The 25,116-nt window shown below is 50.2% G+C and overlaps 1 protein-coding gene across 1 annotated transcript; it reads left to right on the top strand.

The window, feature by feature from the left end:
• The first annotated feature begins 2,723 nt into the window (after positions 1–2,723).
• On the top strand, positions 2,724–23,682 carry LOC132775340 (guanylate-binding protein 1-like). Its single transcript, XM_067461175.1, has 10 exons — positions 2,724–2,971; positions 5,970–6,097; positions 12,346–12,455; positions 15,217–15,422; positions 17,128–17,370; positions 17,638–17,918; positions 18,410–18,622; positions 21,137–21,239; positions 22,284–22,477; positions 22,590–23,682. Exons 1-10 carry the CDS (start codon positions 2,782–2,784, stop codon positions 22,788–22,790), a joined length of 1,869 nt encoding a protein of 622 aa, XP_067317276.1. The 5' UTR covers positions 2,724–2,781; the 3' UTR covers positions 22,791–23,682.
• The last annotated feature ends 1,434 nt before the right edge of the window (positions 23,683–25,116 follow it).

The following is a 25,116-nucleotide window of genomic DNA, read 5'->3' as shown; positions in this document are numbered from 1 at the left end:
AGGGAGGAAGAACTTCCTGAGATCAATGGGAAATGCCGCCCACGCTCCCCCCCCCCGGAGCCTGCTTCCTTCTCGGGGGGGGGGGGGGTTCATCCCAGGGAGGGGTTGGGTGGCCACTACCAGGCCCTTCTGGGTGGCCACCTGCCGGGAAGGTTTGGGGGCGGGGGTGCATTCCCAGCCCGGCAGGAGGGGCTTGGCTTGGGTGGCCCGGGGGGGGGGGGGGAGACCCTTCCCACTTCAGGACGCATTGATAGAATCCTAGAATCCAAGAGTTGGAAGAGACCTCTTGGGCCCTCATCCAGTCCAACCCCATTCTGCTAAGAAGCAGAAATATTGCATTCAAAGCACCCCCCACAGATGGCCATCCAGCCTCTGTTTCAAAGCCTCCAAAGAAGGAGCTTCCATCAAACTCCGGGGCAGAGAGTTCCACTGCTGAACGGCTCTCACGGTCAGGAAGTTCTTCCTCAGGTTCAGATCATGAAATCTCCTCTCTTGTAGTTTGAAGCCATTGTTCCATTGCATCATAGTCTCCAGGGAAGCAGAAAGGAAGCTTGCTCCCTCCTCCTCCCTGTGGCTTCCTCTCACATATTTAGACATGGCCCTCATCATATCTCCTCTTAACCTTCTCTCCTTCAGGCTAAACATGCCCAGCTCCTTAAGCCGCTCCTCATAGGGCTTGTTCTCCAGACCCTTGATCCACTCCCTCCTCCCTGTGGCTTCCTCTCACATATTTATACATGGCCCTCATCATGTCTCCTCTCATCCTTCTCTTCTTCAGGCTAAACATGCCCAGTTCCTTAAGCTGCTCCTCATAGGGCTTGTTCTCCAGACCCTTGATCCACTCCCTCCTCCCTGTGGCTTCCTCTCACATATTTATCCATGGCCCTCATCATGTCTCCTCTCAGCCTTCTCTTCTTTAGGCTAAACATGCCCAGCTCCTTAAGCCACTCCTCATAGGGCTTGTTCTCCAGACCCTTGATCCACTCCCTGCTCCTTGTGGCTTCCTCTCCCATATTTATCCATGGCCCTCATCATGTCTCCTCTCATCCTTCTCTTCTCCAGGCTAAACATGCCCAGCTCCTTAAGCCGCTCCTCATAGGGCTTGTTCTCCAGACCCTTGATCCTTTGAGTCTCCCTCCTCTGGACACATTCCAGCTTGTCAATATCTCCCTTCAATTGTGGTGCCCAGAATTGAACACAATATTCCAGGTGTGGTCTAACCAAAGCAGAAGCCTCCAGTGGGAGGCTTGGCGACCATCTGCTGGGAGGGCTTGCATGGTGCCTTTCCTGCCTGGCAGGAGGGGCTTGGGCCCGGTGGCCCTTGGGGGTCCCTTCCAACTCTTCGTGACCTCATGGACCATCCCACGCCAGAGCTCCCTGTCGGCCGTCACCACCCCCAGCACCTTCAAAGTCAGTCCAGTCACTTCAAGGATGCCATCCATCCACCTTGCCCTTGGTCGGCCCCTCTTCCTTTTGCCTTCCACTTTCCCCAGCATCATTCCCTTCTCTAGGCTTTCCTGTCTCCTCATGATGTGGCCAAAGGACTTCAACGTTGTCTCTCGTCTCCTTCCCTCCAGTGAGCTTTAGTCGGGCTTTCTTTCCTGGAGGATGGACTGGTTGGATCTTCTCGCAGTGCTCCTATTCCCAAGCAGAGACTAGGCACCCACCTGTGGGGAGGAGGGTTTTGATGGGGCTGGGTAGGTAGAGGTGGAGCCAGGTGGCCTTTTGAGGGGGGGTTGTTCACTGAGCCGCCCCCCCCCCCCGTGATGCGCCTTCCTTTCCTCCCTTTGGCCTTGCGTCCGGCAGCAGAGCCATGTCGGCCCCCCGTGAGGATGCCCAAGCCCATCTGGCCCTCGGGGGTCTCTTTCCATTCCAGGACGCATTGATCCAATGGGAGGCGTGGTGGCCATCTGTTGGGAGGGCTTGAATGGCGCCTTTCCTGCCTGGCTGGAGGAAGTGGGGGCTGGGTACGGTGGTGGGGGGTTCTCTGAGCCCCCCTGGGGTGACCCTCCTTCCTTACTTTCCTCCCTTTGGCCTTGCGTCCAGCAGCAGAGCCATGTCGTCCCCAGTGAGGATGCCCAAGCCCATCTGGCCCTCGGGGGTCTCTTTCGATTCCAGGATGCATTGATCCAATGGGAGGCGTGGTGGCCATCTGTTGGGAGGGCTTGAATGGCGCCTTTCCTGCCTGGCTGGAGGAAGTGGGGGCTGGGTACGGTGGTGGGGGGTTCTCTGAGGCCACCTGGGGTGACCCTCCTTCCTTCCTCCCTCCCTTTGGCCTTGCGTCCAGCAGCAGAGCCATGTCGGCCCCCGTGAGGATGCCCAAGCCCATTTGGCCCTTGGGGGTCTCTTTCCATTCCAGGACGCATTGATCCAATGGGAGGCGTGGTGGTCATCTGTTGGGAGGGCTTGAATGGCGCCTTTCCTGCCTGGCTGGAGGAAGTGGGGGCTGGGTACGGTGGTGGAGGGTTCTCTGAGCCCCCCTGGGGTGACCCTCCTTCCTTCCTTCCCTCCCTTTGGCCTTGCGTCCAGCAGCAGAGCCATGTCGGCCCCCGTGAGGATGCCCAAGCCCATCTGGCCCTCGGGGGTCTCTTTCCATTCCAGGACGCATTGATCCAATGGGAGGCGTGGTGGCCATCTGTTGGGAGGGCTTGAATGGCGCCTTTCCTGCCTGGCTGGAGAAAGTGGGGGCTGGATACAGTGGTGGGGGGTTCTCTGAGGCCACCTGGGGTGACCCTCCTTCCTTCCTTTCCTCCCTTTGGCCTTGCGTCCAGCAGCAGAGCCATGTCGTCCCCAGTGAGGATGCCCAAGCCCATCTGCCTGATCGAAAACCAGCGGGGGAGGCTGTCGGCCTGCCCGGAAGCCCTGGGGGTCCTGCAGCGCATCCGCCAGCCCGTGGTGGTGGTGGCCATTGTGGGACTCTACCGGACGGGCAAGTCCTACCTCATGAACCGCCTCGCCGGGAAGAGGACCGGTGAGTAGAGCGGGGGGGGGGGGGGTCTTGGCATGGCACCCTTGTGGCCCCGGGGTCCCCTTGACAGGACCCTCTGGATCTGGAGGGAAGGCATAGCTCCAAGCCTCGCTCTCCTGGCAGTGAACCCCCATCTTATCCCTATGGATTGGGTGTAAGTATTTCAATATTTATTTATTATTTATTTATTATTTACTGTATTTGTATACCGCCTTTCTCAGCCAATCGCCGACTCAAGGCGGTCAAGCAAAATAGCCCTTTGCTTGACCTCACTGTTGCAATTATGTTGTGACCCACCTCGAGTCGCAAGGAGAGCCGAGTAAGACAACAACAATCGTATAAGAAAAATATAAGGTCAATTTTCATGATCGAACAAATAAAATAGCACAAGTAGCAGAGGTAGGTCTGTTCCCGTTGGGAGAGAGGGAGAGGGAAAGGGGGAAAGGGATGCCTATGAGTAGCAGATGAGTAAGTGTAGAAATGCACAGAAGAGCAGAGCAGGAATCCACAGAAAATTTATTTATTATTTATTTACAGCTTTTCTATTCCGCCCTTCTCCTCACCCCGCAGGGGACTCAGGGCGGATTACAGTGTACACATATATGGCAAACATTCCATGCCAATTTTTGACATACAAACATATACAGACATACACAGAGGCTATTTAACTATTTCTGGCCGCCAGGGGAGCTGTCGCTTTCCTCGTCCATCTGCGACGCTGATGAAGCACTTCCGCATTCCCCGCATGCTTCCCCGCTGGAATGCTCTGCTGGAGTCTTCTTTATGGCCCCATAAATCAGTTAATTTAGCCCCCCCCACACTTTAAGGTGGTACCTAATTTTCCTACTTGACAGATGCAACTGTCTTTCGGGTTGCAAAGGTCGACAACAGGCTACACACAATTGGTTGGAAACCCACTCCAACCTGGGCTGATGAAGCACTTCCGCATTCCCCGCATGCTTCCTCTCCGGAATGCTCTGCTGGAGTCTTCTTTATGGCCCCATAAATCAGTTAATTTACCCCCCCCCCCCCCCACACACACACTTTAAGGTGGTACCTAATTTTCCTACTTGACAGATGCAACTGTCTTTCGGGTTGCAAAGGTCGACAACAGACTACACAATTGGTTGGAAACCCACTCCAACCTGGGCTGATGAAGCACTTCCACATTCCCCGCATGCTTCCCCGCTGGAATGCTTTGCTGGAGTCTTCTTTATGGCCCCATAAATCAGTTAATTTACCCCCCCCCCCACACACACACACTTTAAGGTGGTACCTAATTTTCCTACTTGACAGATGCAACTGTCTTTTGAGTTGCAAAGGTCAACAACAGGCTACACACAATTGGTTGGAAACCCACTCCAACCTGGGCTGATGAAGCACTTCCGCATTCCCCGCATGCTTCCCTGCTGGAATGCTCTGCTGGAGTCTTCTTTATGGCCCCATAAATCAGTTAATTTAGCCCCCCCCACACTTTAAGGTGGTACCTAATTTTCCTACTTGACAGATGCAACTGTCTTTCGGGTTGCAAAGGTCGACAACAGGCTACACACAATTGGTTGGAAACCCACTCCAACCTGGGCTGATGAAGCACTTCCACATTCCCCGCATGCTTCCCCGCTGGAATGCTCTGCTGGAGTCTTCTTTATGGCCTCATAAATCAGTTAATTTAGCCCCCCCACACTTTTAAGGTGGTACCTAATTTTCCTACTTGACAGATGCAACTGTCTTTCGGGTTGCAAAGGTCGACAACAGGCTACACACAATTGGTTGGAAACCCACTCCAACCTGGGCTGATGAAGCACTTCCACATTCCCCGCATGCTTCCCCGCTGGAATGCTTTGCTGGAGTCTTCTTTATGGCCCCATAAATCAGTTAATTTACCCCCCCCACACACACACACTTTAAGGTGGTACCTAATTTTCCTACTTGACAGATGCAACTGTCTTTTGAGTTGCAAAGGTCAACAACAGGCTACACACAATTGGTTGGAAACCCACTCCAACCTGGGCTGATGAAGCACTTCCGCATTCCCCGCATGCTTCCCTGCTGGAATGCTCTGCTGGAGTCTTCTTTATGGCCCCATAAATCAGTTAATTTAGCCCCCCCCCACACTTTTAAGGTGGTACCTAATTTTCCTACTTGACAGATGCAACTGTCTTTCGGGTTGCAAAGGTCGACAACAGGCTACACACGGTTGGAAACCCACTCCAACCTGGGCTGGCTTCGAACTCATGACCTTTTTTGGTCAGAGTGATCTTAATGCAGCTGACACTCAGCCAGCTGCACCCCAATTGAATATAGGAAAGTACAAAGATATGGAAACAAACTGCAATTGTAACAGTTATAATGTATCTGCATAACCAAATATATGTGTGTGTGTGTCTATATATAATGGAGTAGAACTACTACTTTCAAGGCAAGGACCACACATTTAAACAGGAAATAACACTTTCAAACCAGGAACAGAACATTTTTTTTCAAATTTTGTTACATAGTGTAACAATAATAAGCCAGTTGAGGGGGTCCCAGTGGTGATGGGCACACTGGGCGCAGTGCCTGAATACCTTGGCCTGCACTTGAAAACAATTGGAGCTGACAAAATGACCACCTGCCAGCTGCAAAAGGCTACCTTGCTTGGATCTGCATGCAATTCGATACGCTGCACAGTCCGAGGCACTTGGGAAGCATCGGATATGGGGTCCAATACAAAAGCCATCAGAGTGACCTTGTTGGCTGTGGACTACTCTTGCTGTGCATTTAATAACAAGTGTAATTAGTCACAGTAGTGAAGCCTTGCCCAGTGCGGATGGGTGGGGTGGGGTCTCCTTCCTTAAGGGCCTTTGCCAGAGAGGAACTGACTTCCCACCTCCGCCTTGGAGGGTTTTTTCCCTTGGCTTGGCTGCCCGTGACAACCCCCCTAGGAACCCCTGGCCGCTCCCCATCCGAATCTGAGAGTCTCCCATTGAGCGATCACTCACACAGCTCCCTCTTCATGCAGGTTTCTCCTTGGGGTCCACGGTGCAGGCCAACACCAAGGGCATCTGGATGTGGTGCGTCCCGTATCCTGACCGGACGGACCAGACTCTGGTGCTGCTGGACACGGAGGGCCTGGGCGACGCGGAGAAGGTGGCCGTGGGAAGGGGGGGAAAGAGAATTGGGGGGCTTTGGGGGAGGCCACTTTGAATCCTTTTGGAAATCCCAGGCCACCAAGGTCTGGCTCCCTGTGAGGAGGGGGTCTTCAGGTGGCTCCCAGCCCCTTCAGTGGAGTTAATTATTTATTTATTTACAGCTTTTATATTCCACCCTTCTCTTTTTAATTTTTTTTATTAACCAGAAAAGAAATGCTACATACATAAAAAGAGGTGGAACAATATAGTGAAAGAAGTGTAGGAAATAAAGATGTATAAAGATGAGAGCCGTTCAGCAGTGGAACTCTCTGCCCCGGAGGGAGTGTGGTGGAGGCTCCTTCTTTGGAAGCTTTTAAGCAGAGGCTGGATGGCCATCTGTCAGGGGTGCTTTGAATGCAATATTCCTGCTTCTTGGCAGAATGGGGCTGGACTGGATGATGGCCCAGGAGGTCTCTTCCAACTCTTGGATGAACTTCCTGACTGTGAGACCCGTTCAGCAGTGGAACTCTCTGCCCCGGAGGGAGTGTGGTGGAGGCTCCTTCTTTGGAAGCTTTTAAGCAGAGGCTGGATGGCCATCTGTCAGGGGTGCTTTGAATGCAATATTCCTGCTTCTTGGCAGAATGGGGCTGGACTGGATGATGGCCCAGGAGGTCTCTTCCAACTCTTGGATGAACTTCCTGACTGTGAGACCCGTTCAGCAGTGGAACTCTCTGCCCCGGAGGGAGTGTGGTGGAGGCTCCTTCTTTGGAAGCTTTTAAGCAGAGGCTGGATGGCCATCTGTCAGGGGTGATTTGAATGCAATATTCCTGCTTCTTGGCAGAATGGGGCTGGACTGGATGATGGCCCAGGAGGTCTCTTCCAACTCTTGGATGAACTTCCTGACTGTGAGACCCGTTCAGCAGTGGAACTCTCTGCCCCGGAGGGAGTGTGGTGGAGGCTCCTTCTTTGGAAGCTTTTAAGCAGAGGCTGGATGGCCATCTGTCAGGGGTGCTTTGAATGCAATATTCCTGCTTCTTGGCAGAATGGGGCTGGACTGGATGATGGCCCAGGAGGTCTCTTCCAACTCTTGGATGAACTTCCTGACTGTGAGACCCGTTCAGCAGTGGAACTCTCTGCCCCGGAGGGAGTGTGGTGGAGGCTCCTTCTTTGGAAGCTTTTAAGCAGAGGCTGGATGGCCATCTGTCAGGGGTGCTTTGAATGCAATATTCCTGCTTCTTGGCAGAATGGGGCTGGACTGGATGATGGCCCAGGAGGTCTCTTCCAACTCTTGGATGAACTTCCTGACTGTGAGACCCGTTCAGCAGTGGAACTCTCTGCCCCGGAGGGAGTGTGGTGGAGGCTCCTTCTTTGGAAGCTTTTAAGCAGAGGCTGGATGGCCATCTGTCAGAGGTGCTTTGAATGCAATATTCCTGCTTCTTGGCAGAATGGGGCTGGACTGGATGATGGCCCAGGAGGTCTCTTCCAACTCTTGGATGAACTTCCTGACTGTGAGACCCGTTCAGCAGTGGAACTCTCTGCCCCGGAGGGAGTGTGGTGGAGGCTCCTTCTTTGGAAGCTTTTAAGCAGAGGCTGGATGGCCATCTGTCAGGGGTGATTTGAATGCAATATTCCTGCTTCTTGGCAGAATGGGGCTGGACTGGATGATGGCCCAGGAGGTCTCTTCCAACTCTTGGATGAACTTCCTGACTGTGAGACCCGTTCAGCAGTGGAACTCTCTGCCCCGGAGGGAGTGTGGTGGAGGCTCCTTCTTTGGAAGCTTTGAAGCAGAGGCTGGATGGCCATCTGTCAGGGGTGATTTGAATGCAATATTCCTGCTTCTTGGCAGAATGGGGTTGGACTGGATGATGGCCCATGACGTCTCTTCCAACTCTTGGATGAACTTCCTGACTGTGAGAGCCGTTCAGCAGTGGAACTCTCTGCCCCGGAGTGTGGTGGAGGCTCCTTCTTGGGAAGCTTTTAAACAGAGGCTGGGTGGCCATCTGTCAGGGGTGATTTGAATGCAATATTCCTGCTTCTTGGCAGAATGGGGTTGGACTGGATGATGGCCCATGAGGTCTCTTCCAACTCTTGGATGAACTTCCTGACTGTGAGAGCCGTTCAGCAGTGGAACTCTCTGCCCCGGAGTGTGGTGGAGGCTCCTTCTTGGGAAGCTTTTAAACAGAGGCTGGGTGGCCATCTGTCAGGGGTGATTTGAATGCAATATTCCTGCTTCTTGGCAGAATGGGGTTGGACTGGATGATGGCCCAGGAGGTCTCTTCCAACTCTTGGATGAACTTCCTGACTGTGAGACCCGTTCAGCAGTGGAACTCTCTGCCCCGGAGTGTGGTGGAGGCTCCTTCTTGGGAAGCTTTTAAACAGAGGCTGGGTGGCCATCTGTCAGGGGTGATTTGAATGCAATATTCCTGCTTCTTGGCAGAATGGGGTTGGACTGGATGATGGCCCAGGAGGTCTCTTCCAACTCTTGGATGAACTTCCTGACTGTGAGACCCGTTCAGCAGTGGAACTCTCTGCCCCGGAGTGTGGTGGAGGCTCCTTCTTGGGAAGCTTTTAAACAGAGGCTGGGTGGCCATCTGTCAGGGGTGATTTGAATGCAATATTCCTGCTTCTTGGCAGAATGGGGTTGGACTGGATGATGGCCCAGGAGGTCTCTTCCAACTCTTTGATTCTATTTGATTCTATGATTCTAAGTCTTAACAAAAACTACTTCATTCTTTTCTTTAAGCCAGATTCTTTACAGCGATTCAACTTGTTCTCCGCTTTTTTTTCTAAACATCTAATAATTTTATTACCTTTATATTCCTTTCATTACAAAAACAATCTCTATAATTCACATAATTACTTTTTTCCCTTTCCCCAGTTGTGCTCCCCCTTGTGCTCCCCATCTCCGGAGTTCTTCTTTTCTTTATACTCCCACCAGAACCTCATTTCTTCTGGTGGGAGTTGGTTCCCATCTTCTTTCCTTAATGTTTCCTCAATAAATATTTTCCATATATTTTCAAAATCATTATCCTCCCTTAGGCCTTTTTTAACCTTTAAATTGCACATTAATTTGACATTTATTGCTAATTTCCAAATTTCCTTGTCCCATTCTTCTATCTTAATTTCCACCTCTCCTTTCCAATATTTTGCTATTAGTAGCCTTGCAGCCGTTAACAACATTATTATCAGATTCTTTTCATTTTCCTTCCATTCATCTGTATTGTAAATAGATAACAGTATAGTCCTGGTTCCTGGACCATCTTAACAGCACCCACCCAAACATCCAGTTCACTATGGAAAAAGAAAAGGAAGGAAGACTGCCTTTTCTAGATGTCCTCGTCATCCGCAAACCAGATCAACAATTGGGTCACACCGTCTACAGAAAACCCACACACACAGATAGAGATCTACATAAAAGCTCCAACCATCACCCAAGTCGAAAAAGAAGCACCATTCAAGCCTTGGCAGACCGTGAAAACGGAATCTGCGAAGCCCACCTCCTCCAAGATGAACTGAACCACCTCAACTGGGCTCTCCAGGCCAATGGAGACTCCACCGCAGACATCAGAAGAGCTGCAAGACAACCGAGAAGAAGCCACGAGACTCAAGACCAAGATCCACCCAGAGGAAAAGTGTTCCTGCCAGACATCAAGGGAACCACTGACCGCAGAGGGAAGCTGAGGAGGAAACACAACATACAAACTATCTACAAACCCACCAAGAAAATCCAACAAATGCTACGTTCAGCAAAGGACAAGAGGGATCCTCTCACCTCTGCAGGAGTCTGTCGTATACCATGCAGCTGTGGACAACTCTACATAGGGACCACCAAACGCAACAGCATTGCCCAGACACGCATCAAGGAACATGAAAGGCACTGCAGACTCCTTCAACCAGAGAAGTCAGCCATAGCAGAGCACCTGATGAACCAGCCTGGACACAGCATATTATTTGAGAACACAAAAATGCTGGACCACACCAACAACCACCATGTCAGGCTACACAGAGAAGCCATGGAAATCCACAAGAAGCATGTGGACAATTTCAACAGAAAGGAAGAAACCATGAAAATGAACACAATCTGGCTACCAGTATTAAAAAATTCTAAAATTGCAACAGCAAAAACAGCAGAGAGGAAAACAGGCAGGGACATCTAATCACCCTTCAAGAAGAGTTTGCTCCAGGCACAGCCAGCCCATTGTATGCTAATCAAGGTGGTCAGTGGAAAGATCCACACCTAGCCCAACTTACAAAAGCCTTTTGTCTCACCCTGGTCATTATTCCACAGATATATAAACCCCCTTTTTTCCCAGCTCCAGCAGACCTCACCTCTGAGGAAGCTTGCCATAGAAGCAGGCGAAATGTCAGGAGAAATGCTTCTAGAACATGGACATATAGCCCGAAAAAACCCACAAGAACTGAACAGTATAGTCGCTGGATTTCTATTAATTTGTTTCTTCATAATACTTTCTATTTCTACTATAACTTTTCCCCAGAAACTCTGCGCATATTTGCATTGCCACCACATGTGGATAGATGTCCCCCTTTCTTGGCAACCCCTCCAACATTTTTCTGAACAACTCTTATCCATATTATGGATCTTTGTCAGGGTCAGGTACCATTTCCATACCATCTTATAATAGTTTTCTTTCTTGAGGTGTCTTGCTCTCCATAATTTTCCCAATTCCTTTCTCCTATTTTTATTCCCAGTTCTTCTTCCCATAGTTCCCTTATTTGTATCCCTTTTCTCTCCCCTTTAATCTCTATTAATATTTTGTATATAATACTTGTTTTATCCCTTTTTGATGCTCATTTTCTTCTTTAGCCAGTTCTTTTAATATTATATTTTCAAATTTCGTTGGGTCTCTTTCCCTTGAGTTCTTTCCTTTCCAGTTTTTGAACCATTGGTCCAGTTGGACCCAATGGAGCCATGATATATTTAATTCACCTAGGATTTCCTTAATGGTGCTCTTCTCCTTTATTTGTTCCATCCAACTTCCAATTTTGTCTAATTTCTTCTTTTTCAACTCCTTAAAGGTAAAGGTAGTCCCCTGACTTTAAGTCCAGTCATGTCTGACTCTGGGGTGTGGTGCTCATCTCCATTTCTAAGCCAAAGAGCCAGCGTTGTCCATAGACACCTCCAAGGTCATGTGGCCGGCATGACTGCATGGAGCGCTGTTACCTTCCCGCCGGAGCGGTACCTATTGATCTACTCACATTTGCATGTTTTCGAACTGCTAGGTTGGCAGAAGCTAGGGCTGACAGCGGAAGCTCACACCGCTCCCCGGAATCGAACCTGCGACCTTTCGATCAACAAGCTCAGCAGCTCAGTGCTTTAACCCACTGAGCCATCACATTTTTTAGATTTTTAGGAAATTTCCCCTCCATTATAACTGGCATTATTTTAGAATTCCCTTTAATTCGGTTTTTCTTATATTTGTTCCATGTTGTTGTTCATTCGTTCAGTCGTCTCCGACTCTTCGTGACCTCATGGACCAGCCCACGCCAGAGCTCCCTGTCGGCCGTTACCACCCCCAGCTCCCTCAAGGTCAATTTGTTCCATATTGATAGTATATTTCCCAATGCTACATTTCCCATTTGATTAATTTCCTTTTTTGAGTATTCCTTAAAATATATATTTTCTAATCTCATTTCTATATCTTTATTATTTATTTCCATCCAGTCTGTGTCAGCTTTGTTTAGCATCCCTTCCACCACATGTCTCAATTGGTTCGCCTCATAATAACCTTTGATTTCGTGTAGTCCTAGTCCTCCTTCTTTCTGTAGTTTGTACCAGTGACAACAGGCTACACACAATTGGTTGGAAACCCACTCCAACCTGAGCTGGCTTCGAACTCATGACCTTTTTGGTCAGAGTGATCTTAATGCAGCTGACACTCAGCCAGCGGTGCCGCAATCCCGGTGCATCCATGCTGGCAAGCTGTTTGCAGGAAATGCTTTGCTCTTGATTTAGAGAAGGCCGGTGTTTTGGGTTTCAGCTCCCAGAATCCCTGAGCATTGAACAAGCTGGTGAGGGCTTCTAGGCGTGATGTGGAGGGTTGTAAAAGCCCAGGGCTCCTTCTTCAGAAGGACCTCTGCTCTGCACCAACCCAGAATGGACATGGCCAGGCTTCTTTTGTTATGCAACGATGGGGTGTGGGGGGGGGGGGGTGGGAGCCTAGCAGCCTCAAGGGCCAGCAATGCCTCGGCTGTACCTTGCCAAGCCGCCGCCCCTTTACACCTACCTTCCTCCCTCTCTCCTCTCAGGGTGATACGCAGAATGACACCTGGATCTTTGCCCTGGCCGTCCTCCTCAGCAGCACCCTGGTCTACAACAGCCTGGGCACCATCGACCAGAACGCCATGGACCAGCTCCAGTATCCTTCCTTCCGCCCCTCCTTCCGTGGGGCAGACCCCCGTCCACCCCAAACGCCAGGTGTACTGGCCCTGGCTGCTCCAATGGGGCACGCCTGAGCCCACCCTTGGACAAAGGGAGGCTGAGGGCCACAAGCCCAGCAACACCCACATGTGTTCAACACCCGTAACACAAAGTGAGCAAATATTGGTAGAAGGTTGTTCTCTGATGGAGAATTGGCCACCCCACCCTGTGCCATTTATTTATCTATATATATAAATCTGTTAGGTTGGTTCAACCGGACAGCAAAACTCCACAACCCCCCAACGAAACTTAACCAAAATTCCCATGCCCATAACACAACCCATAAGGTACAAACATATCTACTCAAAATGAAAAACAACACAACAACACACTCACAAAACGGCAAAACAACAAAACTAAAAAAAAACCCAACAAAACTTAACCAAAATTCCCATGCCCATAACACAACCCACAAGGTACAAACATATCTACTCAGAATGAAAAACAACACAACAACACACTCACAAAACGGCAAAACAACAAAACTAAAAAAAAAACCCAACAAAACTTAACCAAAATTCCCATGCCCATAACACAACCCACAAGGTACAAACATATCTACTCAGAATGAAAAACAACACAACAACAAACTCACAAAACGGCAAAACAACGAAACTAAAAAAAAACCCAACAGAACTTAACCAAAATTCCCATGCCCATAACACAACCCACAAGGTACAAACATATCTACTCAAAATGAAAAACAACACAACAACACACTCACAAAATGGCAAAACAACAAAACTTAAAAAAACCCCAACAAAACTTAACCAAAATTCCCATGCCCATAACACAACCCATAAGGTACAAACATATCTACTCAGAATGAAAAACAACACAACAACACACTCACAAAACGGCAAAACAACAAAACTAAAAAAACCCCCAACAAAACTTAACCAAAATTCCCATGCCCATAACACAACCCACAAGGTACAAACATATCTACTCAAAATGAAAAACAACACAACAACACACTCACAATACTTCAAAACAACTGAGCATGCGCATTGGCGCCCAGCCGCAAGTTCCCTGGGTGCGCACACAGCCTTCCGGCCAACGTTCCCTCTGCGGAAGCCATGCCCACTCCAAGCCCCGCTGCGCCGCTTCCCGCACACACACACACCCTGCCGCACGCACACACACAACCCCATGCTCCATCACTCCCCCACCGCCACACACACACGCAACCCCACACTCCATCACTCCCCCCGCCGCCGCACACACACACACGCAACCCCACGCTCCATCATTCCCCCCCCTGCCGTTGCACACACACACGCAACCCCACACTCCATCACTCCCACCGCCGCCGCACACACATACACAACCCCACGCTCCATCACTCCCCCCACCACCGCACACACACGCTATTATTCCTATGAGACCCTTTTAGGGGGAATGGGAGTGGTGTCAGGTCCCAGAGGCAATGCATTGCATTATTGTTATTGTTGTGATGGTGGTGAAATAAAATGAAATAAAAAGTGAAAGAAGGAAGCAAACAAGGAAGGGAAGAAAGGCAAAGGAAGAAAGGGGGAGGGAATGAAGGAAAGAGAGAAGGATGAAACCAAGTAGTGAAAGAAGGAAAGAAAGAAAGGGAGAGAAGGAAGAAAGGAGAGAAAGGGGGAGGAAAAGGGGGAAGGAATAGGTAGGGACCTCTCTTTCATAATAGTCCAGATATCTACCTCAACTTTGATAAGTTTTACTATAGGCCACAGCAACGCGTGGCAGGGCACAGCTAGTGGGTTTATATACTGGTCTTCTCACCTCCAACGAGGGACTCAGGCCGGAATTACAAAGGAATTCATACACAATAGTTTAAAACATCACATCCAATAATACACTAATATAAACACATTAAAGTACTATCATATAATTATATAAGGCCAAGTCGTTAGCATAAAATCACTATTCATCCCCATCCGTCCGTGTGGTCAAGAGTTATTGCCTCACTCATCAAATGCCAGATTCCAGAGCCAGGTTTTCACCAACTTTCTAAAGGTCAGGAGGGAAGGGGCAGTTCTAATATCCAATGGGAGAGAGTTCCAGAGCCGAGGGGCCACCACCGAGAAGGCCCTGTCCCTCATCCCCACCAGACGCGATTGCCATCACTGGGCAGACCAAACCCAAAGAGCACCCAGAGGACTGAGAACATATGCATATAGGTGGCACCTAGAAAAAGGTACTGGGGCCATATGCACATAGATCCCAAACTTCCAGTGTCAGGATGTGTCCGTTCCAGCTAAAGTCAACAAGCTGCCCGTCCACTCCATGACAGTTTGGGGAGTGACTGGACTATGATAAGGGCCATCTGGACCAGGAGGGAGAAACCTGGGAGATCTTGCATACTCTGTGGGTATAGAAAGTAACCATGAGGATAGACAACAAGGGGTGGGTGTGGGGATCATGGATAAACGGAATGAAATACTACAGGATTGGTGGGAATGAGTTAGAAGTAGCTTTCACTTGGCCTTGGCAAGAAGGTATCATCCAAGGAACCCTCCTTGTGAGTGTGTTTTTATTCTAGAATCTGCCAGGAGTTCACATCCAGTGACTGGGAGGAAAGGGAAAAATTCAGATTTTGACCCCCCCCCCCCCACTCTCCGGGCTGTCCACGCGTTCCTTGTCCTGATGCAGCCTTGAGGAAAGGAGGGGTGGTGTGGTCAGTGCCATTGATTCCTGAACTGGGCCCCCTCCAGCTACGTGACTGAACTGACGGAGCGCATCAAGGCCAAGGCCTCTCCCGGGGGTGGCGCAGGCGGGGGCCTGGAGGACTCTGCCGAATACTTGCGCTTCTTTCCCAGCTTTGCCTGGGCCTTGAGGGACTTCACGCTGCAGCTGGAACTGAATGGGAAGCCCATCACCGAGGACGAGTACCTGGAGAACGCCCTGAAGTTGAAGAAAGGTAGTATGGTGTTGTGCATTCTAGCAACCTTTTCTTCTTCTTTTTTGTTTCACCTCCACCTGTGGCTGGCATCTTCAGAGGATCGGGTGGTAGTCAAGCAAGTGGAGCATAATCTATCTGTGGAGTGTCCAGGGTGGGAGGAACAAACCATTGTCCATTACACAGTGTCGCATCCCAGATCAGGAAACGAGACCATAAGATTAAATCCACCACACTGGACTGTAGGAAAAACAATCCTTTTTTATTGATGAAAAATTGGTTACAAAAGAAAGGTAAATGCAAAGTCAAAAAGCCCCAATAGAAACACAGCAGTCAGGAAAATGTATTGTCAAAGGCTTTCATGGCTGGAATCACTAGGTTCTTGTGGGTTTTTTCGGGCTATAGGGCCATGTTCCAGAGGCATTTCTCCTGACGTTTCGCCTGCATCTATGGCAAGCATCCTCAGAGGTAGTGAGGTCTGTTGGAATTAAGACAATGGGTTGATATATCTGTGGAATGGCTAGGGTGGGGCAAAGAGCTTTTCTCTGCTGAAGCAACCAGGCACATCTTAACACCTCTCAGCAAGAGATTTTCCTAGGCTCAGCCAGGCCTTCAAGTGCTAATGAAGGTGGTCAGTTGAAACATTCACACCTAGCTTCAGCAGAGAAAAGCTCTTTGCCCCAGCCATTCCACAGATATATAAACCCATTGTCCTAATTCCAACAGACCTCACTACCTCTGAGGATGCTTGCCATAGATGCAGGCAAAACGTCAGGAGAAATGCCTCTAGAACATGGCTCTATAGCCCAAAAAACCCCACAAGAACCTAGTCAGGAAAATCTCTGAACTTGAGCAAAATTTCAAAAACCACAATACAAGAACCAGGAACCTGTTAGCCTCTCCCTAACCATGTACTTGAAAACTAGAAGCTTCTGGGATTACTGGCCATGGAACACAGGAATTCTGCCAAGGCACAGCCGCAGTCCCAAACGTTGCTTGATCTAACGAGACACCCGGAAGGAGGCCCCTTAAACCAAAGAAACTATTCCTTGAAACGCCCCTTGACTTTGAAGCCTGGGCCTGTCTTTCCTGTAATCTATTTGACCTTCGTAGAAACTGTGAATCACTCCTGTCTCTACCTATCTGTTCCCTTCAGTCCTCATTAAAAAACCCAGGTTCAGAGCTATCACGGCTGGATTCCAAAACATTTTCATCCGGCTGTTCAGTTTCAATTTCCTCAATTTCCTCGCCACTGACCTCAACATCAACAAGAGTTTCAACACTGTCAGGGAGAGATTCAGTAGCTTGCTCAGTTGGAAATACAATCTGAGAATCAGGTTCACACAGAGATTGGGACTGGGGCTCAGGTTCACACAGATCAGGCTGAACCCCAACACACAGGAGTAAAGGGTCCCATTAGCAAGGTTGATTTGTGTGTGTTGCGTAGGATCCATTCATTATCATGTGAGTAACCATGAAGGTAGTCCTTAAGAAGTCTACTTTCTTAATGCCTAAATCTGCTTCCCAAGTTCACTCTTTAGGTGACTGAACTTGCAGTGGTGGAATCTTGTAGCCGGCACCCCTTGACTAAATCTGCCTCCTCGGCCTACTCAGCCCCTCTCTTTTCTGCTGCTTCCCAGCTGACCCTTTGGCCTCGGGACACAGGAAGGGGGTCCTTGAGGGTCCAGTGGGGGCCACCTCTCTCTGTCTCCTCCTTCCTGCACAGGGGACACCCCCGACGTCCAGCTCTTCAACCTGCCCCGCAAGTGCATCCGCTTCTTCTTCCCCACCCGGAAGTGCTTCATCTTTGACCGCCCCACCAGTCGGAAGAACCTGCACCGCCTGGAGCAGATGGAGGAGAGCGAGCTGGAGCCTGACTTTGTGGAGCAAGCCGACCAGTTCTGTAACTACATCTTCTGGACCTCCAAGGAGAAGACTCTCCCAGGGGGGCATGTGGTCACTGGGCACCGTGAGTCCCTCCCTCCTGCCCTCCCTCCTTCCTTTGAGCTGATGCTGCAGTTGCAGTGTGATGCGGGGCTATCTCTGGCCTCCCCTTTCTTTCTCTTGGAAGGCCATCCTCCTCTGCCTCGGGCACCAGGTCCCACTGGTGGATTGTGGCCCAAAGACCAAAGGGGTTGCCTCCTCCCTCTGGCTGCTTGGACAGACCCCTGCTTCCACACAGTACTGGGCATCATCACCTGATGCCTGCCTTGCATCACTATTTTCCTCCTTGCAGTACTGGCCAAGCTGGTGGAGACCTATGTGGAGACAATCAGCAGTGGGAAGGTGCCCTGCATGGAGAGCGCGGTGTTGGCTTTGGCAGAGATGGAGAACGCTGCCGCCGTGGAGGAGGCTGTGGCCCGCTATGGGGGGCTAATGGGACAGAGGCTAAGTCTCCCCACAGAGAGTGTCCCAGAGCTGCTGGGGATCCATGCCGAGTGTGAGAAGGAGGCCCTCCAGGTGTTCATGGCACGTGCCTTCAAGGATGACAAACAACGCTTCCAGATCAAGCTCATGGTAGGTTCCCCCACAGGATGAGGCCTTTGGTAAAGCGTGATAGTGGGGGGGGGGGGGGAATCTCTCACGGGGAAGGAAGGGAGCCCCAGCACAGAAGGGTCACTGGTCTCACTGGCTGCACTCCCACAGGACTGGTGCCTCCATTGGAGTTTTAAAAAAGTAAAAAGTAAAATAAAGCAGCAGCAAAATGTAGCAGTTTAGCAGAGCAGAAGCTTCCAAACACAGCAACAGCAGAGCAAATGAGCTCTAGCAATTCAAGGAGCAAAGGCAGGCTTTCAAAGTTAAAAAAGTCCGTCTTATGTGGCAAAACTAAATCTGAGAAAGTTCAGGGTCTTGTTCCCTGTCTCGAACTGTCTGGAGACATCTTGCATGCTCTCCTCTCTGGAGAACAGTAAGAAGACTGGGTGCGGATTTCCATGCAGCCAGAGACTTAGGAAAGGAGGCATGTCCCTGAGAGTTATAAGTCATGTCCTTCCTCTGTATCCTGCCAGAAAACCCTGGATGACCGGAAGGAGGAATACTGCCGAAGGAATGAGAAAGAGTCCATTAAACGCTGCCAGGCTCTGCTGGCCACTCTCTGCGTGGAACTGGAGGAGAAGGTGCACAACGGGCTCTACTCCCGGCCCAACGGACACCAGCAGTTTGTGGATGACCTGAAGGATGTTGAGGAAAGATACCGCCGGGAGCCTAAGAGGGGGGTGATGGTAAGGAAGGGAGGGGGGGGGGGGGAGGGGGGGGATGGGCCATGGAAGGAAGTCATGCAGGGCCACCCTGGCAATTCACACAGGTTTGCAGCTTGGGAGTGATCCTGGACTCATTACTGAACCTAGAACCCCAGGTATCAGCCGTGGCTAGGGGAGCTTTTGGACAAGTTGCACCCATACCTTGGGAAGTCAGACTTGGCCACAGTCTTGGCTCCCATTACATCCAGAATAAATTACTACAACACACTCTACGTGAGGTTGGCTTTGAGGACTGTTCAGAAGCTCCAACTAGTCCAACGGATGGCTACTGGGTTGCTCACCGGAGCGGCATACAGAGAGCATACAATTCCTCTGCTATGGCAGCTCCACTAGTTGCCAGGCTGCTACTGAGCACAATTCAATGTACTGGCTTTAGCCTATAAAGCCCTGAACAGTTCTGGCCCAGCTTACCTGTCCGAATGTATCTTCTGCTATGAACCATCACAAAGTCTCAGATTGTTGGGAGTGGCCCTCCTCTCAGTCCCACCATCCTCGCAAACACGACTCTTGGAGACGAGAGACAGGGCCTTCTCCGTGGTGGCCCCTCGTCTGTGGAACACTCTACCCAGTGACATTAGAATGTAAACTTCGTTTGTGGGATTAACAGAACTCAAAAACCCCTGGACGAATTGGCACCAGATTTGGCAGCAAAACACATTCTAATCCGATCTATGTCTTCCAAACAAAAAAAATCTTTAAAAAAAGAAGGGGAAATAACTTTAATATTCCCCCCCCCTCAAAAAAAAATACCTAACAGAGCATGCACAAAAGGCAGCACGAGCCCAAGCAAGAAGGAGAGAAGGGAAGGACGGAAAGAGGGAGAGAAGAAAGGAGAGAAAGAGGGCAGGAAAGAAAGAAAGGAGAGAGAAGGAAGGATGGAAGCACAGAGCAAAGGAAAGAAGGAAAGAAAGAGGTAGAGAAGGAAGAAAGGAGAGAAAGAAGGTAAAGAAAAGGGAAGAAGGGTGGAAAGAGAAGGAAAGAAAAAAAGGAAGAAATTTTAAGGAAAGAGGGAGGGAAAGAAGGAAGGGAAGAGAGAGAGAAAGGGAGGGAAGGTTGGCCACAGTAACGCTAACAGATCAATGAGTGTCAAACACTCATAGCCCACCCCCCCCCACCCCCCAAAGTGGATATGACTTAAAACCCCCAAAACATGAATGACGAAAAGATAAATGACATATAGAAAAAGGGAAGAGGGAGGGAGGGAAGGAAGGAAGGAAGGAAGGAAGGAAGGGAAGGAAGGAGAGAAGGAAGCATGGAAGCAAAGAGCAAAGGAAGTAAGGAAAGAGGTAGAGAAGGAAGGAGAGAAGGAGGAAAAGAAGAGGGATTGAAAGAAATTGGTAGAGAAGGAAAGAGAGAAGGAAAGAAAAGGAAGGAAAGGGAGCGAAGGAAGAAGAGACGGAAAGACAAAAGGAAAGATGGAAGCAAAAAGCAAAGGAAGGAAGGAAAGAGGCAGAAGGAAGAAGAGAAAGGGAAGGAAAAGAAAAAGGGAGGAAGGAAAGAGGTAGAGAAGGAAGAAAGGAGAGGAAGAGGAAAAGAAGAGGGATAGAAAGAAATGGGTAGAGAAAGAAGGAAGGAGAGAAGGAAAGAAAAGGAAGGAAAGGGAGCGAAGGAAGAAGAGAAAGAGGGAAGGAAGGAAGGAAGGAAAGACAAAAGGGAAGATGGAAGCAAAAAACAAAGGAAGGAAGGAAAGAGGCAGAGAAGGAAGAAGAGAAAAGGAAGGAAAAGAAAAAGGAAGGAAAGAGGTAGAGAAGGAAGGAAGGAGAGAAGGAAAGAAGAAAAGGGAAGGAGGGAAAGAAGGAGAGAAAGAGGGAGGTAAGGTTGGCCACAGCAACGTGTGGCGGGTACAGCTAGTATATCTAAATAAAAATGTAATGTTTGTTTGTGGGATTAGCATAACTCAAAAACCACTGGATGAATTGACACCAAATATGGACACAAGACACCTCTCAGGCCAAGGAGTGACCATCACTCATAAAAACACTGGAAAACACAACAGAAGAGACTTGAAAAACAAAAAAATACAAATTACAGCAACACGTTGCAGAGGACGGCTTGTAAATAAATCAATTCTTGGCCAGTTCAGTAAAGTCACGTACGCAGGCATAAAAATAAGTGAATATGCAAAGAAAGCACGCTCCAAACCAAAGACTTCTTAGAACCTGTAATACAAATGTTAGTGGCAACTTGTAGGTCTCATCAGAGGAGCTGCAATGTCAGTGTTCATGTTTACGGGCCAGAATTGGTCACATGGCACTGATGTTGCAGATTCCCAAAGTATTTGGTCGGCCCTGAGGGAAGTGTCTTTGTGTTGGTAGCCCAAGACTGGGGCACCCCCATGGGCCCCCCATCTGTGTCCCCAGTGCCTCAGGGTCCCTCCACTGGTGCTGGGAGAGAGGTCCTTGGGGCAGACCCTTTGGCAGCGTCCAGTCCAGGCCCTTCCAGGCGGTCCTCCTGAGCTCTGCTTCCTCCATCCAGGCAGAGGCAGCACTGAAGCAGTTCCTAGAGAGCAAGGAGGCCGTCGGCAGAGCCATCCTCCAAAGCGACACGGCCCTCAGCGAGAAGGAGAAGCAAATGGAAGGTGAGCCCCCCTCCCCATCCGGAGAAAGGAGTGGGGAGCAGAGCCCCTGCTTTCTGCTCTGGCCACAAGGCTCATCCTGCGCCTCTGAGAGGAAAGGCCAAAGCCAGAGGGACGGTCATGGGTCGGGTTTCTGTGCTGGACACCAGATCCTCAGGAGAGTCATTGTTGAGCCTCTACCCTTTCCAGGAAAGCCTCCCAGTTCTGAACACACCCCAAATGCATCTCCAAGTCTTTACAGAGTGTGTGGAGCAGTTCCATAGAAGGGCCAAGACTTTAAAGACATCACCCCAAAGGTCCTTTTGCAGGGTATAGATTTGCTTTGATTCCTCTGTGGTTCCAAGGGCATCACGTTAAATCTGTGAGTTGTCATGCACCGTGGTGAATCGGGTGGGACCTGGCGGAAGCATGGGCAACCCAGCACCCCAGTGCACCCCCTGCCTTCCCCGTCCCCTCATCCCACAGGGTGAAGCTTTGCTGCTCGCCTTCCAATGGTTGTGTTCAAAGCAACACAAGAAGCCTCCCTTGCTGCCACCATCACTGCCTCCTACACGGATTACACACATCCTCAGGCACGGAGCCCCATCGGCGAGAGATCAATGCCGTGTGATGGGAGCCAGCGGACTCCGTGCCTGAAGAGAGGTGAAATCAGCAAAGGGCGGGCAAATTTGGCCCTCTGATGAGGTGGCAAGAAAGCCCTGACATGCTGGATGTGTGTTTTTCAGCACTTAAGGGCCCAGTGCCGTGTCTTTTCTTAAACGCTACCAAGTGACCACTGTGTGTGGGCTTTATTTATTTATCGTGTCAGCCAACCAAACAGTTGTATTACATTTTTGACAGAACAGACAAACATACAAAAGACACAGAGTTTGCAAGCTTGGTAGTTGATTAGATGTCCTTTGACCAGTATCTGGCCACTTGGAGTGCCTCTGGTGTTGCCACAAGAAGGTCCTCCCTTGTGCATGTGGAGGTGGGGTGGGGTGGGGTTGGGGGCCTTCAGAGATTGACAGTCCTTTCCTTTCTCCCTTTCGCCCATTCACTGGACAGAGGCCCGAGCGCAGGCGGAGGCGGCCCAGAGGGAGCAGGAGGTCCAGCGTCAGAGGCAGGCTGAGCTGGAGCAGAAGATGCAGGACCAGCAACGGAGCTACGAGGAGAACGTCCAGCAGCTGAAGGTCAAGATGGAGCGGGATCGGGAGCAGCTCCTGGAGGAGCAGAAGAAGATGATGGACAGCAGGCTGGCGGTAAGCCACCTTGGGGGCCCAGGGACACCCCCCATCCCTTCCACTATGGGAGCCTCTTTGGACAGAAATGGAGTCTCCACTCTTCATTGGTCCACCTCTCTCTCTTTTGCAGGAGCAAGAGGCGCTGCTGAACGAGGGCTTCCAGAAGGAGGCCAGGCAGATGAGGGAGGAGTTCCAGCGCCTGAAGGAGGAGAACGACAGGGTCAAGAAGCCCTCCTGGCTAGAAACCGCCCTGACGGTCGGCAGCCTCTTTTTGCCAGGGATCGCCGGCAAAGCGGTTGGATTCGTCACGAACCTGTTCAGGCGCTTGTGATCAGGGCCTCCCAGCACTGCCCCCTCCCCTCAAGGCCTCTTCCGCTGCTGCCTTTGGCCCGCTCTGGCCTGTCCGTATGCCTCTTTGGACCCAATGCGCTATCAGTTAGAGAAGAATGTTGTGCTTCCATCCCAGGACCTTGCCACATGTTTCGCAGGCGCACTCACTCAGCCACGCTTCCTGGGGGGGGGGGGGTGCACCTGAGAATGGCACTCCCAGAGCAAGGCCCATTACCTCTGTCCATTGTGAAGTTGGACTTGTGTGCGTGTGTATGTATATAATTCTGGCCCTATGGGAGACAACCTTGCCACTGCCCCATGCATTGCTAGGTGGGTCAATGCACTGGAGTGGTGGGAGCTGAGATCACTCTCCCACTGGATGTATAGACAGGCAGACAGAGATTGATAGCGTGTAGTTAAGTAGATAGGCACATGCGTACACTTGTGAACCGTCTTCTATGCCATGGTTTATGGTTGTACCCAGAACTCATGTATTTGATGCAGACTCTGCTGTTTTGTTGTGTTTAATGGTGCTTTTCTGACCACGAGCTGCTTTTCCTTCTCTTGATCCTTCGTGCCTCTCTTATCCATTGTGTGAACATGTATGTTCATGCCAATTGGTGCTTCCCAATACAGTATTCATGCCGACATTGGTGCTGATATCATTGGTTCTGCATTCTCAGTATTTCTGGGTCCTAACTGATGGCGAGTGATTGCGGGAGGCCTCCCTGTCCATCTCTTCACCTGCCTGCCTCATCTGTCAATATTTACCTGTCTGAGGGCTGCTTTTCAGCCCTGGTTTGGAGTTCTGTTTGTTTTGGACCATGCACTGCGTGCTTACCTTGGACCAGACCTGATTCTTTGCTAAATAAAAGTACCTGTTGCTGCCTTTTGCAACTGCATACGAGAATTGCCTTGAGTAATTTGTCTTGGGTCAGTATCTGGGGGAGGGGGGAGGCGACTGGAGTGTGTGTGTGTGTGTGTGTAGGGGGGGTGATGGTGGCAATGTTGATGCATTGGGAGGGACGGGATGGGGAGAGACTTCCTGTGCTGTGCTGGACGTGGTTGATTTCCTGGCGAGGAGGAAACATCAGGAGGAGATCTGCGTGACACTCAAGAGCACCCCGAAAGTGGTCATTTCCGTTGCCGCCACAGCATCACACACACACACACACCCCGCCTTCTGCCCCTGAACCTAATAATAATAACAACAACAACAATAATAACTACATTTCTTGCCCACCTCCTTGTGGCTTAAGGTGGGAAGGAGATGAGGTGGGGGTCCCTGCCTCCTGCTCCTCTGTGAGGGTGGGGAGGGAGAAGTCCAAAGGCCCAGCCCCCCTCCCTGCATCCCCACCTGACTTTCTCCTATCACTTTCGCTTTCCAAGGGGCTTTCCAAGGGAAGCTGGCAGGGCGTTTCCTCCTTCTCCGCCGGGGAGGGGGGGGCTGTCCACCCCTTCCTGCCCCTCCCGGGCTCGTTATTTGCTGCCCCCACCCCCGTCTCTCACTCTGCCTTTAGTGCCCAAGAAGAAGGACCCGGTGTGAAAGGAAGGAAGGAAAGAAAGAAAGAGAAGTAAGTGATGGGGGGGGGGGGTGCCTTCCAAAAGGCTAATGTTGGGAAGAACGGGGCTCGAGGTTGGGGACTGTGGGTGCTGGAATGCCACCAAGAAGGATAGAAATAAAATAATGACTAATGAGAATAGCCATAATGTTAGAATAACCATAATGTTAATATAGTATATTGTATATACGTATAATATTTATAATATTATAATGTAATACAATATAATACTAGTAATAATAATTCAATATTATAATTATAATTATATATTTAATTACATGTAATATTACTAATAATATTACAATATAATGGTATAGTGCAATATAGTAATATATACTGATATTGTACTTTGCTAATAATATAATATATTGTATGAAAATATATATTGTAAGCCGCTCTGAGTCCCCTTCGGGGTGAGAAGGGCGGCATATAAGCGCCGTAAATAAATAAATAAATAAATAAATAGGGGGGGGGGGTACAATGACTGCCTGGAGAAGTCCCCCTTGGAGTGATGGGGCGGAGGGGAAGAGTTGAAAGGGCAACTCTCCTATGTCTCTAGGCATCACCCCCCCTCCCCACCAGAAAGGAAGGCACCTGTCCCTGGGGACCCTGCTTCCCCCCCCCCTCCTCCTCCTCCTCCTCCTCCAGGTCTGCCTTTCTGTGGCCCTCCTGAAGGCACCTGAGGCCCCTGGCAGGGATCCAAGAGGGCTCCAGGCAGCTTGGACCAAACTTGCTGCCCTCCCCTTTTCCAGGTTCCCTTCCAGA

The sequence above is a fragment of the Anolis sagrei genome, chromosome X, assembly GCF_037176765.1.
Source record: "Anolis sagrei isolate rAnoSag1 chromosome X, rAnoSag1.mat, whole genome shotgun sequence".
NCBI lineage: Eukaryota > Metazoa > Chordata > Lepidosauria > Squamata > Dactyloidae > Anolis > Anolis sagrei.
The sequence above is the reverse complement of the archived record's forward strand: the minus strand, read 5'-3'. Positions and strand labels throughout refer to the sequence as shown.

Bases quoted from the DNA above. Each gene is read 5' to 3' on its own strand.
- LOC132775340 (XM_067461175.1), top strand. From the start codon at position 2,782: ATGTCGTCCCCAGTGAGGATGCCCAAGCCCATCTGCCTGATCGAAAAC. The intron at 12,456-15,216 runs GTATCCTTCCTT...GGCCCCCTCCAG, and splicing joins AACGCCATGGACCAGCTCCA to CTACGTGACTGAACTGACGG. The intron at 18,623-21,136 runs GTAAGGAAGGGA...TCCTCCATCCAG, and splicing joins AGCCTAAGAGGGGGGTGATG to GCAGAGGCAGCACTGAAGCA.